This window comes from Electrona antarctica (genome assembly GCF_951216825.1).
Source record: "Electrona antarctica genome assembly, contig: scaffold_99, whole genome shotgun sequence".
Taxonomy (NCBI): Eukaryota; Metazoa; Chordata; class Actinopteri; order Myctophiformes; family Myctophidae; genus Electrona; species Electrona antarctica.
In genome coordinates, this window is record NW_027637089.1 from 1,050 (window position 1) to 15,959 (window position 14,910).

The window sequence follows — 14,910 nt, forward strand, 5'->3', positions numbered from 1 at the left end:
ACCATTCAGCCATCTTGAGTAAACAAATGAGGAGGGGTCCGTGTAATATTAACATATCTATGGCCAATTTGCCAACACAGTTTTACACACACACACGAGACCCCCCCCCCCCACGCACGCACGCACACACACACACACACACACACACACACACACACACACACACACACACACACACACACACACACACACACACACACACACACACACACACACACACACACACACACACACACTAAGGCGCGTATAGCGATTATATACTCTCTCTCTCTCTCTCTCTCTCTCTCTCTCTCTCTCTCTCTCTCTCTCTCCCTCCCTCCCTCCCTCCCTCCCTCGCACGCGACACCCCCCCCCCCACACGCACACGCACACACACACACACATACACACACACACACACACACACACACACTCTAAGGCGCGTATACACGCATGCACACACACACACACTGTACTGTACACGCATGCACGCATGCGCACGCACACACACACACACTGTACTGTACACACACACACACACACGCCCCCCTCCCCACGCACACACACACACACACACACACACACACACACACACACACACACACACACACACTGTACACGCATGCATGCGCACACACACACACACACACACACACAAACACACACTGTACACGCATGCACACACACACACTGTACTGTACATGCATGCACGCATGCGCACACACACACACACACACACACACACTGTACTGTACTGTACACACACACACACGCCCCCCTCCCCACGCACACACACACACACACACACACACACACACACACACACACACACACACACACACACACACACACTAATTAACAATTAACAAACGGTGCGGGGGACAATTAACAAACGGAATCAATTAGGTGGGGGGGGGGGGTGCGGGGGACAATTAACAAACGGTACGGGGGACAATTAACAAACGGTGCGGGGGACAATTAACAAACGGAATCAATTAGGTAGGGGGGGTGTGCGGGGGACAATTAACAAACGGTGCGGGGGACAATTAACAAACGGAATCAATTAGGTGGGGGGGGTGTGCGGGGGACAATTAACAAACGGAATCAATTAGGTGGGGGGGGTGCGGGGGACAATTAACAAACGGTGCGGGGGACAATTAACAAACGGTGCGGGGGACAATTAACAAACGGAATCAATTAGGTGGGGGGGGTGTGCGGGGGACAATTAACAAACGGTGCGGGGGACAATTAACAAACGGAATCAATTAGGTGGGGGGGGTGTGTGGGGGACAATTAACAAACGGAATCAATTAGGTGGGGGGGGTGTGCGGGGGACAATTAACAAACGGAATCAATTAGGTGGGGGGGGGTGTGCGGGGGACAATTAACAAACTGAATCAATTTGCATGCCCATGGGCTGCCAAACGCACGCACGCACGCACGCACGCACGCACGCACGCACGCACGCACGCACGCACGCACCCCCCTCTCTCTCCCCAAGCCAAAGTCTCTCGCAGGCACGCACGCACGCACGCACGCACGCACGCACGCACGCACGCACGCACCCCCCTCTCTCTCCCCAAGCCAAAGTCTCTAGTGTCGGACCATTGCCTGGTTTAAACAACGGTTTTCGGACGATTGCCGGAAACTATTGTCTGTATAATGCCATGTCGGACCGTTGGCGGTAAAAGCCCATATTTCGGGCGATAGTCCGACAAAATCGGACCATTGCCCGTCGGATTTGTGGCGGGTCGGAGAAGCGTACGGATCCCATTTCCACCACCATGCCAGGCAGAAGTGTATTTGTACGTCTCTAAATGTTTTGATGAATTGAACATTGTGGACCCTCTTGTAAACAAGTGTAATGCTTAATTAGGTCGTCCACTCACAGTTAACTGTATTGAGTTTGTCCTTGAAATGTACTGTAATTCTGCAAACTGTTAATAAATATTTCAAGCAATCAATCAAAGGCAAGTTAAAGGACAACTTTAGTTTTTTTCAACCAAGGTTCATGTTTTAGAATGTTATTAGAGAAACTAAAAGATGAGTGTTATTTTTTTTTAATTTGCTGCTTTCTTTCGTTTTAGGGATTTTAGCTGTTTTTGACATGGGGCGGGGGCATTCGAGCATGGGGCTAAATATGTATTTTTTTACAACATTTTATAGCAATTTATTTTTTTATTATTTACTATAGTCCTAATAAAGCCCAGGAAATTTCATCTGGCCACAAAAGATCACGAGATCTACTGAATGTGTCAAACTGACATTGAGCCTATGACACATGTGGCTTCCCCCCTACCCAGGGGGCAAACCACCCTTTTTTTAGGAAACCTGCATTTGTCATAACATACAAAGTTGTCCACCAGAAATAATATCTATGACCCCATAGGATCACAACCTATATGGACAACTCGGTCAATTTTGTTGCGAAAGTCCAATATGGCCGCCCCCAATATTAGCCCCTATTAGTTATAATGGGGGGTGAATAGGGCAAAAAATTAAACTGCAAGATATTTCCACGAAACTTTTCAGGTTGATCAATGATATGATTACGAACATGTTTTGTATTGTAAGTTTCCATGAAATCCAATATGGCCGCCACAATATGGCCGCCACATTTCCTCTGTTTATGTTGACAATCATCCCTGGCAGGGACGTGCATCGCCAAGCCGGACATCCCTTCCTTCACTGAGTCTGGATGGTCTCTCAGTGACGGGAATGCAGTCCCCTGTCCATCTACAGAGCCAGCCTGGCCTATGTCAATGAACAAGACAATATCATGTAGCTGTATCAAAGGCTGCCAGAAAATCTGTTCATGTGCCAGGGACTGGAGACAAGATGCAGCAGGAGCTTCACTCCATTCCCGACTGGGAATGTCTCAGATGCATGCATCATTCTGTGTGCTCTTTATGGGCCCAAAACCACTGGCTCAACTCCAGTCCGCTCCTCTGACAAGTGTCCTGCTCACTGACAAGAGTGACATCCTAGCACACTGGGAAGAGCACTGCCCTGATTTCTATAGGCCTAAGGCAAAATAAATCTAACTTTAATGATGCTTTAAGAAGCATGTAATGTGTCAAACTAGAGGTTATTCATGATTCTGAATCCATTCCAAGTATTAGTTTAGCATGATTTTTAATGGCAATCCAACTTTCAACCCCTGGATTTACCATGATCCACAATTTATGTAATATTCTATTTTTAATATGATATTTGGATGACCATAAGGATCATGAAAAACCTTGAACGATTACTTTTGCAAGTTACTGCCCAACCCCCATCTCTGCTAAACATGAAAGCTGTATTAGCCTCGCATAGCCATACTAATATGGGGCAGGACTGACTACAAGATGCTATCACGGCTGATTTATTGACATTTTTATTCAGTTCAAACGAAAGTACTGGTCAATACAAAAACGGCTACTGTGAGGATATAACCAGGAAAATAACTAAGACTTGTTTACATCAGGGTCCTCTATTTTCAATTCATCAGGACATTTAAGGTCGATAAACAGGAAATCGTCACATACAGTTAAAATAAAGGGAAAAACATGTACAGTCTGGGGGGAAAGGGGGGGAGGGGACTTTAACTTGTGTACAGGGGCACATCCTAATAAACACTCACGTTTAGGGAGTAGAACTTTCATTGTTTAAAGACACTGTAATAAAACCTTGGATGGTGTCAATTGGTCTCGGGACAGCTTCTCTGAAGTTGTAGAACCGTGACTAGACGGTGGGCTTGATGGTGTCGGTGACGGAGAGGCGACAGATACTGCTGGATCAGAACCACGGCTCGATGTTGTAGCCGACGCTGCTGCTAGAGATCCCCTTTCGTTCTCTTCCCCTTTTCGGAATAAATGTACCGATTGTTCGTGTCTCTTCACACTTAATGCGGGACCGAAATGATATGTCCCGAGATTTAATCAAAGTCAAGCCTAAACCCTGAAGTTTCTCGAAAATATTATTTTCCTTTGATGCAAGTGCCATTTGCTGAAAGATTAATTTAGAGTGTCCAATTCTTCCACCACTTCTTAAAGAAGCATTGCAAAAACGACAATTATCATTAACATCCATATTTTTGTCTCTATCTGTACTGCGACACGAGAAATGCTGTTTACATTTCACCCTCACAGTGTCGGGCCGGCGCTTGTGTGTGACGTAGCGGGCTGCCCTGACTGGGCTGCTCTGGTTGGCTGTAAGCCTAACCAATAGGCCGTTTGAATATTTTTTGTAACCGCCCCTTGGAAATAATCCTTAAAGTGAGGACGTCGAGACGAATGTCGCACGTAGCCCAGCGCAGTGGTATATTAGTATCGCAACGTGAGGCTACCCCAACTGGGCGTTTTTGTGTGGGACCTGGGCTTGCCCATGTGGGTTTTAAGTGGGTTCTACCTGGGTCCTAGGTGGGCCCAATGTGGAAAATTTCTGTGGCTTACATGGGTCCCATATGGCTTCAAGGTGGGCTGAACTATATGGGCCTCAAGTGGGTCCCATATGGTTTAGAGGTGGGCTAATATATATATATATATATAAATATATATATATATATACACACACACACACACACACACACACACACACACACACACACACACACACACACACACACACACACACACACACACACACACACGTGGTTATAGCAGTGACTGAGGCAGCGTGAGCATGCGTTGTGCCCACATCAAGTGCGACCTTTTGACCAATGTGGCCCTCACCCCAGAGTTCGACAAGCCTGCTCTACACCATAGGCTATACTGCAAAGTTTCATAAACACTTGACTCTGCATGGATGTATTAGGGGCAGAAGAAGAATTTTCATTAAACTGCAATTTTCATTGGCTCATAAAACCTTCAACCTTCATTTATACAACGGGTCGTCAACGGGTCGCCATCTAGCCGTGGTTCAAACGAGCACCACTCCACACCTAATCAAAACAAATAATTCAGCTGCTCTGTTCTCCCAGAGCGAAGCAAACTCGGTGGCTAGGCTAGCTAGTTACTTGGGACATTTGTGGCCGTAGTGACTACATCGGTCATTCAAAAAAAGTTTTTTTCAGCGATACTTATTTTTAAGGGTAACTGTTGTATAATTGCAATATTACACTCGAGGGTACTGCAATATTACACTTCTGCGTTGCTTTCGGAACTCGCCCTGCGGGCTCGTTCCTGCAGCATCGCAGGCGTGCATTAATGACGTTAAACCACCCCCTCTCGTGTAATATTGCTTAATTATTTAATCGGTTTTCACCAGCAAAGAAATTAAATAAATTAAAGGGTGTAAAAAGCAAATATGATGTCAAATCTTAAGTAAAAGTAAACTTTTTTTCTACATTTAATTTGTGCACTCATCTCATTCAGTAGTCATTCAGTTGTGAAAACAGACACTTGGAAAAGAGTATAGGCTATTTATTGATTGATTGAATACTTTATTAACAGACTTTGGGCCAAGGCCCTATAGGGCCTATAGGCTTTTTCCATTGTGGTTCCTCTGTAAAATATCGGAATCGGTAAGAATCGATATCGGCAGATATGACCCTGCAAATAATCAGAGGTGGGCTAACGGTCATAATTTCATAATCGTGCCACCCCTACGATAAAGTAGTGGTACCGGCAGTGTTGTTTTTGTCGACTAAAACTAAGACAAAAAAAATGATTTGCGACCTTATTCTTCCGGTCATCACCCACACTTCATGACCATAGAGGTGAGAGTAGGAACGAAGATTGCTCTGTAGACAACAGAGCTTTTCCTGCTGGCTTAACTCTCTTTTCGTCACAACAGTGCGGTACAGCGACTGCAATACCGCCCCTGCCGCTCCGATTCTCCGGCTGATCTCCTTCTCCGTCCTCCCCTCACTCGTGAACAAGACCCCGAGATACTTGGACTCCTTCACCTGGGGTAATGCCTCATTCCCTACTGGGGCTGTGAATCTTTGGGTGTCCCACGATTCGATTCAACTCGATTCTCAATTCAAAAACGATTTGTTTTAATTCAAAAGCATTTTTTTTCCAGTTTCAAAACGATTCTCTATTCAAAATTATTCTCGATTCAATACATAGGATTACATCACAATCTACTCCAGTCTTGAACTGAAGTGACTACAGTAACTTGAGAATGACTGAAGACATGAGGTTTACTGTGATTAGGGTAAGCTTACATTTCATATCACAAACACCATGTAGTGAAAACTCCTGTAACTGTAAAAACAAATCTAAAAAAAATAATAATTATGAATCGATTTGGAATCGTTCATAACAGGAATCGCGATTCTAATTCCAATCAATTTTTTTTTTTACACCCCTATTCCCTACCCGAGCTTCCCGAAACGTATAAAAGGTTAACCCATGTTGACCTGGGAACGATTCTACAAAATGTTTTCTAAATCCTGAAAAACCCTATGTTTCAATGTCAGTCGTTCTCAAACATTTTCTCATGTGTTTTTAGAGTATCAATCCTAGAAAAGCCTTTACCACATACGTTACAAGTAAAGGGCTTTTCCCCTGTATGAGTCATTGTGTTTTAGATCACCACTCTGAATAAAGCCTTTACCACAAACTGTACAAGTGAAGGGCTTTTCCCCTTTATGAGTCATCGTGTGTTTTTAGATCACCACTCTGAGCAAAGCCTTTACCTAGCCGTTACAAGTAAAGGACTTTTCCCCTGTATGTCCTCATGTGTGTTTTTAGATTACTGATGTTAAGACAGCCTTTACCTCAGCTGTTACAAGTAAAGGGCTTTTCCCCTGTATGAGTCCTCATGTGTGTTTTTAGACCACCACTCTGAATAAAGCCTTTACCACAAACGGTACAAGTAAAGGGCTTTTCCCCTGTATGAGTCCTCATGTGTGTTTTTAGATGACTGATGTTAGGACAGCCTTTACCACACACGTTACAAGTAAAGGGCTTTTCCCCTGTATGAGTCCTCATGTGTGTTTTTAGTTCACCACTCTGAGCAAAGCCTTTACCACAGCCGCTACAAGTAAAGGGCTTTTCCCCTGTATGAGTCCTCATGTGTGTTTTTAGATTATTACTCTGTGTACAGCCTTTACCACAGACGTTACAAGTAAAGGGCTTTTCCCCTGTATGAGTCCTCATGTGTGATTTTAGATGACTACTCAGAGCACAGCCTTTACCACACACGTTACAAGTAAAGGGCTTTTCCCCTGTATGAGTCCTCATGTGTGTTTTTAGATCACCACTATGAGCAAAGCCTTTACCACACACGTTACAAGTAAAGGGCTTTTCCCCTGTATGAGTCCTCATGTGTGATTTTAGATCACCACTCTGAATAAAGCCTTTACCACACACATTACAAGTAAAGGGCTTTTCCCCTGTATGAGTCCTCGTGTGTGTTTTTAGATCACCACTCTGAATAAAGCCTTTACCACACACATTACAAGTAAAGGGCTTTTCCCCTGTATGAGTCCTCATGTGTGTTTTTAGAGCACCACTCTGAATAAAGCCTTTACCACACACATTACAAGTAAAGGGCTTTTCCCCTGTATGAGTCCTCATGTGTGTTTTTAGATGACCTTTGTTAAGACAGCCTTTACCACACACGTTACAAGTACAGGGCTTTTCCCCTGTACGAGTCATCATGTGTGTTTTTAGATGACCACTCATAGCAAAGCCTTTGCCACACACTTTACAAGTAAATGGTTTTTCCCCTGTATGAGTCCTCATGTGTGTTTTTAGATTAACACCCAGAGCAAAGCCTTTACCACACACGTTACAAGTAAAGGGCTTTTCACCTGTATGAGTCCTCATGTGTGTTTTTAGATTAACACCCAGAGCAAAGCCTTTACCACAAACTGTACAAGTGAAGGGCTTTTCCCCTGTATGAATCATTGAGTGCTTAGTCAGATTTGCCTTACGATTAAAACATTTGCCACAGTCTGTACAACTAAAGTGTTTCTTCCCTGTGTGGCTCCTCATGGAGTGAGTTTGTTTTGATGATTTCAGGTCCTTGGACAGCTTGCTGCTCAACGACAATCTTTGTCCTTCCACATGTTGTTTCTTGTGTGATTTCAGTGTGTTTAAAGTTGACTGACCTTCACTGGTCTCCTGCCACTCATCACTGTCTTCAGTGTCAGATTCAGAACAGTGTGAAGAGAGGAGCTGGTCGTCACTAGTTGGTTGTGATGTTCCACAGTCCTCTACATCAGCTTGTGTTTTCATGTGTTCAGTTGAGGTGCCGGCTACAGGCTCTGTCTCTCTGTTTTCATCATCATGATCATCTTCACTTTTCACTGCTTGTAATGTCAACGTTGACCCATCAGCCTCCATTGGTCTTTGAAGTAGCTCCTCTTGTTCATCATTAATCTGTGGTGGTTGTGGTTCCTCCTGGACCAGACTGGAGCTCCTCTCCTGTTGTTCAGTGACAACTTCCTCTTTACACACAGGGAGGTGCGGGACGGCTAGAAAAAAGACACAAAGAGAGAAAAACATTTAATGTTTCAACTTTTCATTTTTGGAGGAACATCATCACAGATAGTTTTCAGGGCTTGACATTTGAGCCACATTTGGACAAGAACATTTACTCACTTGTCCAAGTAAAGATTAGTCATTCTTGTACTTGCATATTGTGTTTGTATTGAATATAATGTTGCATTTGAATAGTTACAATTAAGTAACAAGTGTTCAACATAAGTTTATGATATATAATCCACCACTCCTGAATGAAGTGCCTGGTGCTGGGAGGTATTCTATTTATAGTGACTCATAGGAATAGACTGTGACAACCGGGTATAGTCTGGTGACCACCGGAGAGACGGGTGACAGCCGGAATGTAGACGGCACCTGGGTGAGCAGTACGGGTTAGCGCCCCAGCCTGTGACCTCCGTGAGGAGGAAGCCCAACAAACCTTGGTGAGGCCTTTAGGAGGGCCATTATAATCCATCACTCCTGAATGAAGTGCCTGGTGCTGGGAGTCTGGTGCAACGCACAGGTCCTGGGCCTGGTGAGAGCAGGAGTGGACCTGGCGAGACGTAGGAAGGGCCCGGACAGGAGTCAACCCACAGAGCCTAGTCCTTCCACACGCCAGAATTTGGTTCTCCCAGTCCCGGCAGAGTAGTTCCGGAGCAACGGATTGTATGGCCTTTCTCATTCCCTGATGGACTGATCGAGGGTAGCTACTGGGACATAAGATTTGATCAACCCCGGCTGGGTCGCCTGAGTGAGGGGTATGATGATGGTAGACCCGAAACCCTGTTGACCTTTAGGATACATCACTGAGGATACGTCCCAGGTGCATCCATGCAATGTATTTTTAGTTATATGACAAAATAACACTACACGAAAAAATAAAATTTAACTTAAAAACATAATTGGCACAAACTCAAACAGGTTGTTGGAAGTTTCAACAAACATGTCATACATATCATAGTGTGTAGCGGTGACTCCAGGTCTCAATCTTTAGTTGAGCCTTCCTGAGTGGGTATAATCAAGATGCGCAACACCACAGGGGGTGAATTATCACACGGACCACCACTGTTTAAAGGCTGTGTAAACAATTAGGTTTTCAACATCAACCTTTTCAGACCCCAGGCCAGGAAACGGGGTTTGAAATGCTTAACCAGGGAATGAGAGAGCGAGAGATTGGCACGAACCCCCTGAGTTGACCAAGGAATGACCTTCCGGAGAGACTTTGTGTCGCCACGCTAAAATCGATATGCACACAGAAATGGATATAAATGCGTTGGCTCCCCATATACTACAAACACGCACGCACCACTGACAGCATGTGTAGGTTAGGGTGCATCAAAATTTGCAAGTTTAACCTCCTGATCTGTTCCTTTGATAAAATGTGCCACTTCATGTTTTAAGAACATTTTTTCAATATATGGTGATTTACAGGTCCAACGCAGCATGTCAAATTTGGGTAAAAGTGCAATTTTCGGTCCTTTTATAACTCCCATTTTCTATTAACATAACACGTCAATTCATCAAGTTTACAACAAATAGTTTTTGAGAAGATGTTTTTGGAAAGAGTGTTTACTTAAGAATAAACATTACATTTTCATTTAAATCATCACTGAAAAATGTTTGAAAATGGAGTCTAAGGGCCGATTCATACTCCTATTTTAGAGCCGAATAAAAGTCGGTTCGGCGCTGTAGAGCCTACAATAGGCACGTTTACATGTCACGTTCTAATCGGGTTAAAACAAGGTTTTAAATACACCCGATTTAAAATATCCATGTATGCACCTAAATAAACCCGATCAAGTCCGACCCGATTTAAATTCTAATCAGGTGCAGAGGGGTGGTCTAGACTTTTTTAAAACCCGATCAAGAGGACATTTCTTCCATGTATACACCTTAACCCGATTAGAATCTGATATGTTCTTTCTGCACATCAAATCGTCTGCAATTTATGTTGCTTAACCTCCTTGTTTTTGGCAGTCTCTCTCGTTCCCTCTCCCCCCTCTCTCTCTGCAAGCGCACGTGCGCGCACACACGGCACTATTGCCGAAAATCTCCCATGCAAATAAAAAGTATAAATAAATAAAAGTGTTGCAACTTGCAGCCACTGAGATAATGGATGATGATAATCACTCGTAGGCTACCTGAAGTTGCATGCGCTGCAGCCAGCCAGCACGCCCATGGGTCCCATGTGGTTTCAATGCGGGATACATGGGTACAAGTGGGAATGGGCTTGAACTGGGAACATGTTGTTCCAACATGGTCTACATGTGGGCCAACTTGCATGGGTTGGAAGTGGGCAAGCCTATATAGGTCCCACGTGGTCTACACAAGGGCTAACTGGCATGGGTTGGAAGTAGGCAAGCCCATATTGGTCCAACATGGTCTACATGTGGGCTAACTTGCATGGGTTGGAAGTGGGCAAGCCCATGTAGTTCCAACATGGTCTACATGTGGGCTAACTGGCATGGGTTGGAAGTGGGCAAGCCCATCTACAAGTAGGGCTGTAGCCTGTAGGCCTACACAAACAGCAGCGTTGTAACAGTAGGCCTATAGAGCGTCGCAGTCCCGCCCCCTACCATGGCCCAGGAAATGATTCTCCGTTAATTTTCCTCATAGACATTTCAGAAAGTATTTATTTAAAGACGTTTACGCCGCGGACAAAGCCAACTCGAGTCGTGACAAATCATGACAACAAACACAATCTTTTGGGCCGAACAAATAATTAGAAGAAAAAAACGGCAGGTTACAACACTTTTTGTTGTTTTTCTTCTTTGTAATTATTTGTTTGGTCCAAAATATTGTTTGTGTTGTCATGAGTTGTCACGACTCGAGTTGGCTTTGTCCGCGGCGTAACCGACTTTAAATAAATACTTTTTGAAATGTCTATGGGAAAAATGCATTGGGATTCATTTCCTGGGCCATGGTAGGGGCGGGACTGCGACGCTCTATAGCCTATAGGTATTAGGTAGGCCTACCATTACAATCCCTTTGTTCTTCATGCTCATCTTCTCCATTCATTTCCCCCATCAGAAAAGTTGAAGTCAAACTGCTCTGCTGCTTCGTTAACAAAACAAATCCGAATACATCCAGTGGCGGCCTTATATTATGTTTCAATCGTTTCAATTGAAACAGGCCTCGAGCATCGGGGGCCTCCCGATTAAACCCCCCCCCCAAAAAACAGTTCAGTGTGTGTAAAGGCGGGAGGGAAGAATGGGTAAAAGTGGGCCATTTTATAGTAATAATAAGCCTATTAATAATAATAGGGTTAGCTGTGTGTATAATAATAATAATAATGTATTATTGAGTGGTGCAGCCACTTAAGGAACGGCAATGTGTGTCCCTATGTCTGTCTGTATGTATGTCTGTCCGTCCGTTTAGGGTACCAACAGGTGACAAAGTGGCGCTGTCGAGCTTCACACCGTGCACAGGTGCATGATGGGAAGTTGAGATTTTTTTAGTGGAGTGTACTCGTAGCCTACTGTACTGTACTGTACTTTTACATAATAGGTAGTTAATCAACTAGTCGACTAGTAAACTAGGCAACTAGTCAACTAGTAAAAATGACTAGAAGTGAATGCCCTACAGTACAATGTAGTACAGTATGAGTACAGTATAGTACAAGTAAGTACAGTACGACTACAGTACAAGTGCATTACAGTACAAGTATGGTATCAGTACAGTACAGTACAATGTAGTAGGCTACAGTACAAGTACGTTATCAGTACAGTACAATGTAGTAGGCTACAGTACAAGTACAGTACAGTATTAGTACAGTACGAGTACAGAACGAGTACAGTACATCCAGTGGCGGCCTTATATATGTCTCAATCATTTCAATTGAATTTAAAAATGATGTAATTATTATTATTAGTAGTAGTAGTAGTAGTAGTAGTAGTAGTAGTAGTAGTATTGCATTGCATCACATCCTTCCAATCAGCCTAGTCAATTATTCATCCTCCTCCTGTACGTCCACTTACCACTAGTTGGCATCAGCTAATCATCGCTGCAGGTACTTGACCTGTCATGTGTTGTTTGTTTGTAATTGTTCCCACTCCCACTAATAATTATTAATTATTAAAATGATGACGTCATGAACAGGGCGTGCACTCACTGCACTAGCAGCGCTGAGACACTGACAAAAAGAGGGGAAAAAAACATTTTTAATTTTTTTTGATAATAATTATTAATTATTAAAATTATGACGTCATGAACGGGGCCTCCCGATCTCTAAGGCCGCCCCTGAGTACATCACCACTCTGTTCAGATGGGTCTGATTTCATTATACAAACAGCAGCTAATCTGATTAAAAGTGGGCACATGTAAACACCTGATCGGATTGAACTTGCCCCATGTAAACACTTGATCCAAAACCTTCAATCGGGTTTATTTTAATCAGATTGGAAGAAAGGTGTCCATGTAAACGCACCTAATGTGACGTCATTTGAGGTTCGGGGGGGTGGGTACCGTCCTAAAGTCGGCTCTTCGGTGCTACTGAAAATTTCTGACGAGCCGAAATCATTTCGGCACTACAGCGCCGAAACAGCAGTAAAATAGGAGTATGAATCGGCCCTTAGTCCTTCACTGTGTTCATGTTCAACTGGCGCTTGCAGCAGCGAAGATTGGGCTGCTCACAGCGATAATGCTCAACTGCTTGCATGACCTCTGCAGATCTTGCTCACTCTTCACTGCTGCCACAAACTGTTGTGAGTTTGACCCCATGCTTGGCGCAGTCATTGACAACGTTGATAGCACACACATTCACCAGTCACCACACCTGCCTGGAATGATAGCCTAATCCTCTGGTAGCCCAATCCTCTACATTGAGCGAGATAAATGCTGGATCGATCTGCAGCCGGTGTATACCGAACCAGCAGTCTGGGTTGGCAATGTCGGACAGCCTGGTGGTCGGCGAGAGGACTGGAAACTTTGGCTTGCACCAGTGCCAAAGCGCTGCTGTTAGCATGGGAAGATCATCCGGCTTGTTATCCAAGATGGCATCCGCAAGTACACGTCACTCTTCAGCTGGTACGTTGGTGTTGAAGAGTGCCAGGGGTGCCTCTCCAGTGCTTTCATGGCTGATATTGCAATGCCCTCGTCAACAGACTTGTAAGCAAGTGTGCAGGTTGTGGTAGAGTGTGAGGTCATTCCATGCAGCATCTACGGCCGAGTCTTATGTCACTGGCCACACGGTTGAAGATCACACCAATGCAGCAGCAGGCTGCCTTCATGTGCGCCCTGATCACAGAGTCGGGCAGTAATTGTGAAATGATTTCAGCATCATACACAACAGTAGATCGATCACAGCGCAAAGTGCTGGAGGCTGTCAATAAAGAACACCACAAGCAGTGGACACCACCTCCTATGTGCACCCTGCACTGGGACGGCAAGTTGACACCGACGCTAAGCGCCAGTTGGAGGAGCGTTTGACAGTGGTGGTTTGAGATGCAGAGCAGCTGAAATTGCTTGGCGTGCCAGCATATACAAAGGGTAAAGACGAGGCGTGTGTAGAGATCATTGCCAGGCTGACATGTAAGCTGCTGCAGGAGTGGTGCTGTGCCGACCAGATTGTCAACTCTCTACAGTCTCAAGTTGGCTATGCTGGAGCGGCATATCACCTTGCTTCCCCAGGGCACCACCACCACACGGCAGCAGGTGCAGAAAATTCGGACGTTTGCCAACTTCATTACGCACATCTACGCAACATGGTGGCGGACCTGTGACACGGCCGTAGATTCTGCATGGAATGACCTCACACTCTATCACAACCTGCACACTTACAATTCTGTTGATGAGGGCATTGCAACATCAGCCATGAAAGCACTGCAGAGGCACCTCTGGTACCTGACTCCTGACATGCTGCCCCTGGCACTCTTCAGCACCACGGTGCCAGCTGATGAGCGACGTGCACTTTCGGATGCCATCTTGGATCACAAGCAAGATGATCTTCCCATGCTAGCCCCACAGCAGCGCTTTGGCACTGGTTTCGGCAAGTTTCCAGTCCTCTCACCGACCACCAGGTTGGCTGACCTTGCCAACCCAGACTGCTGGTTTGGTATGCACCAGCTGCAGATCGATCCAGCATTTATCTCACTCAATGTAGAGGATTGGGCTACCAGTGCATCATTCCAGGCAGGTGTGGTGACTGGTGAATGTGCGTATCAACGTCGTCAATGACTGCGCCGAGCATGGGGTCAAACTCACAGACTTTGTGGCTGCAGTGAAGAGTGAGCAACATCTGCAGAATGTGCTGCAAGCAGTTGAGCATTACCGCTGTGAGCAGCCCAATCTTAGCTGCTGCAAGCGCCGGCTGAACATAAACACAGTGGAGGACTAAGACTCCATTTTCAAACATTTTTCAGTGATGATTTAAATGACAATGTAATGTTTATTGTTAAATAAACACATTTTGCTCTTTCCAATAACATCTTCTCAAAAACTATTTGTTGTATTTTTGATAAATTGACATGTCATATTAATAGAAAATGGGAATTATAAAAGCACCGAAAATGGC

At 44.7% G+C, this 14,910-nt stretch overlaps 1 protein-coding gene across 1 annotated transcript in view; it reads right to left on the reverse strand.

Annotated features, from left to right (window-relative positions):
- Nucleotides 1-8,247: 8,247 nt before the first annotated feature.
- LOC306919169 (uncharacterized protein) overlaps nt 8,248-14,910 on the reverse strand; it is a gene marked incomplete at its 3' end in the record, with an annotated part of 31,064 nt that continues 24,401 nt past the window's right edge. The window contains exon 8 of the mRNA XM_079531999.1: nt 8,248-8,392. Within this exon, the coding sequence (XP_079388125.1) occupies nt 8,248-8,392 (145 nt within the window). The remainder of the gene's footprint in view (nt 8,393-14,910) is intronic.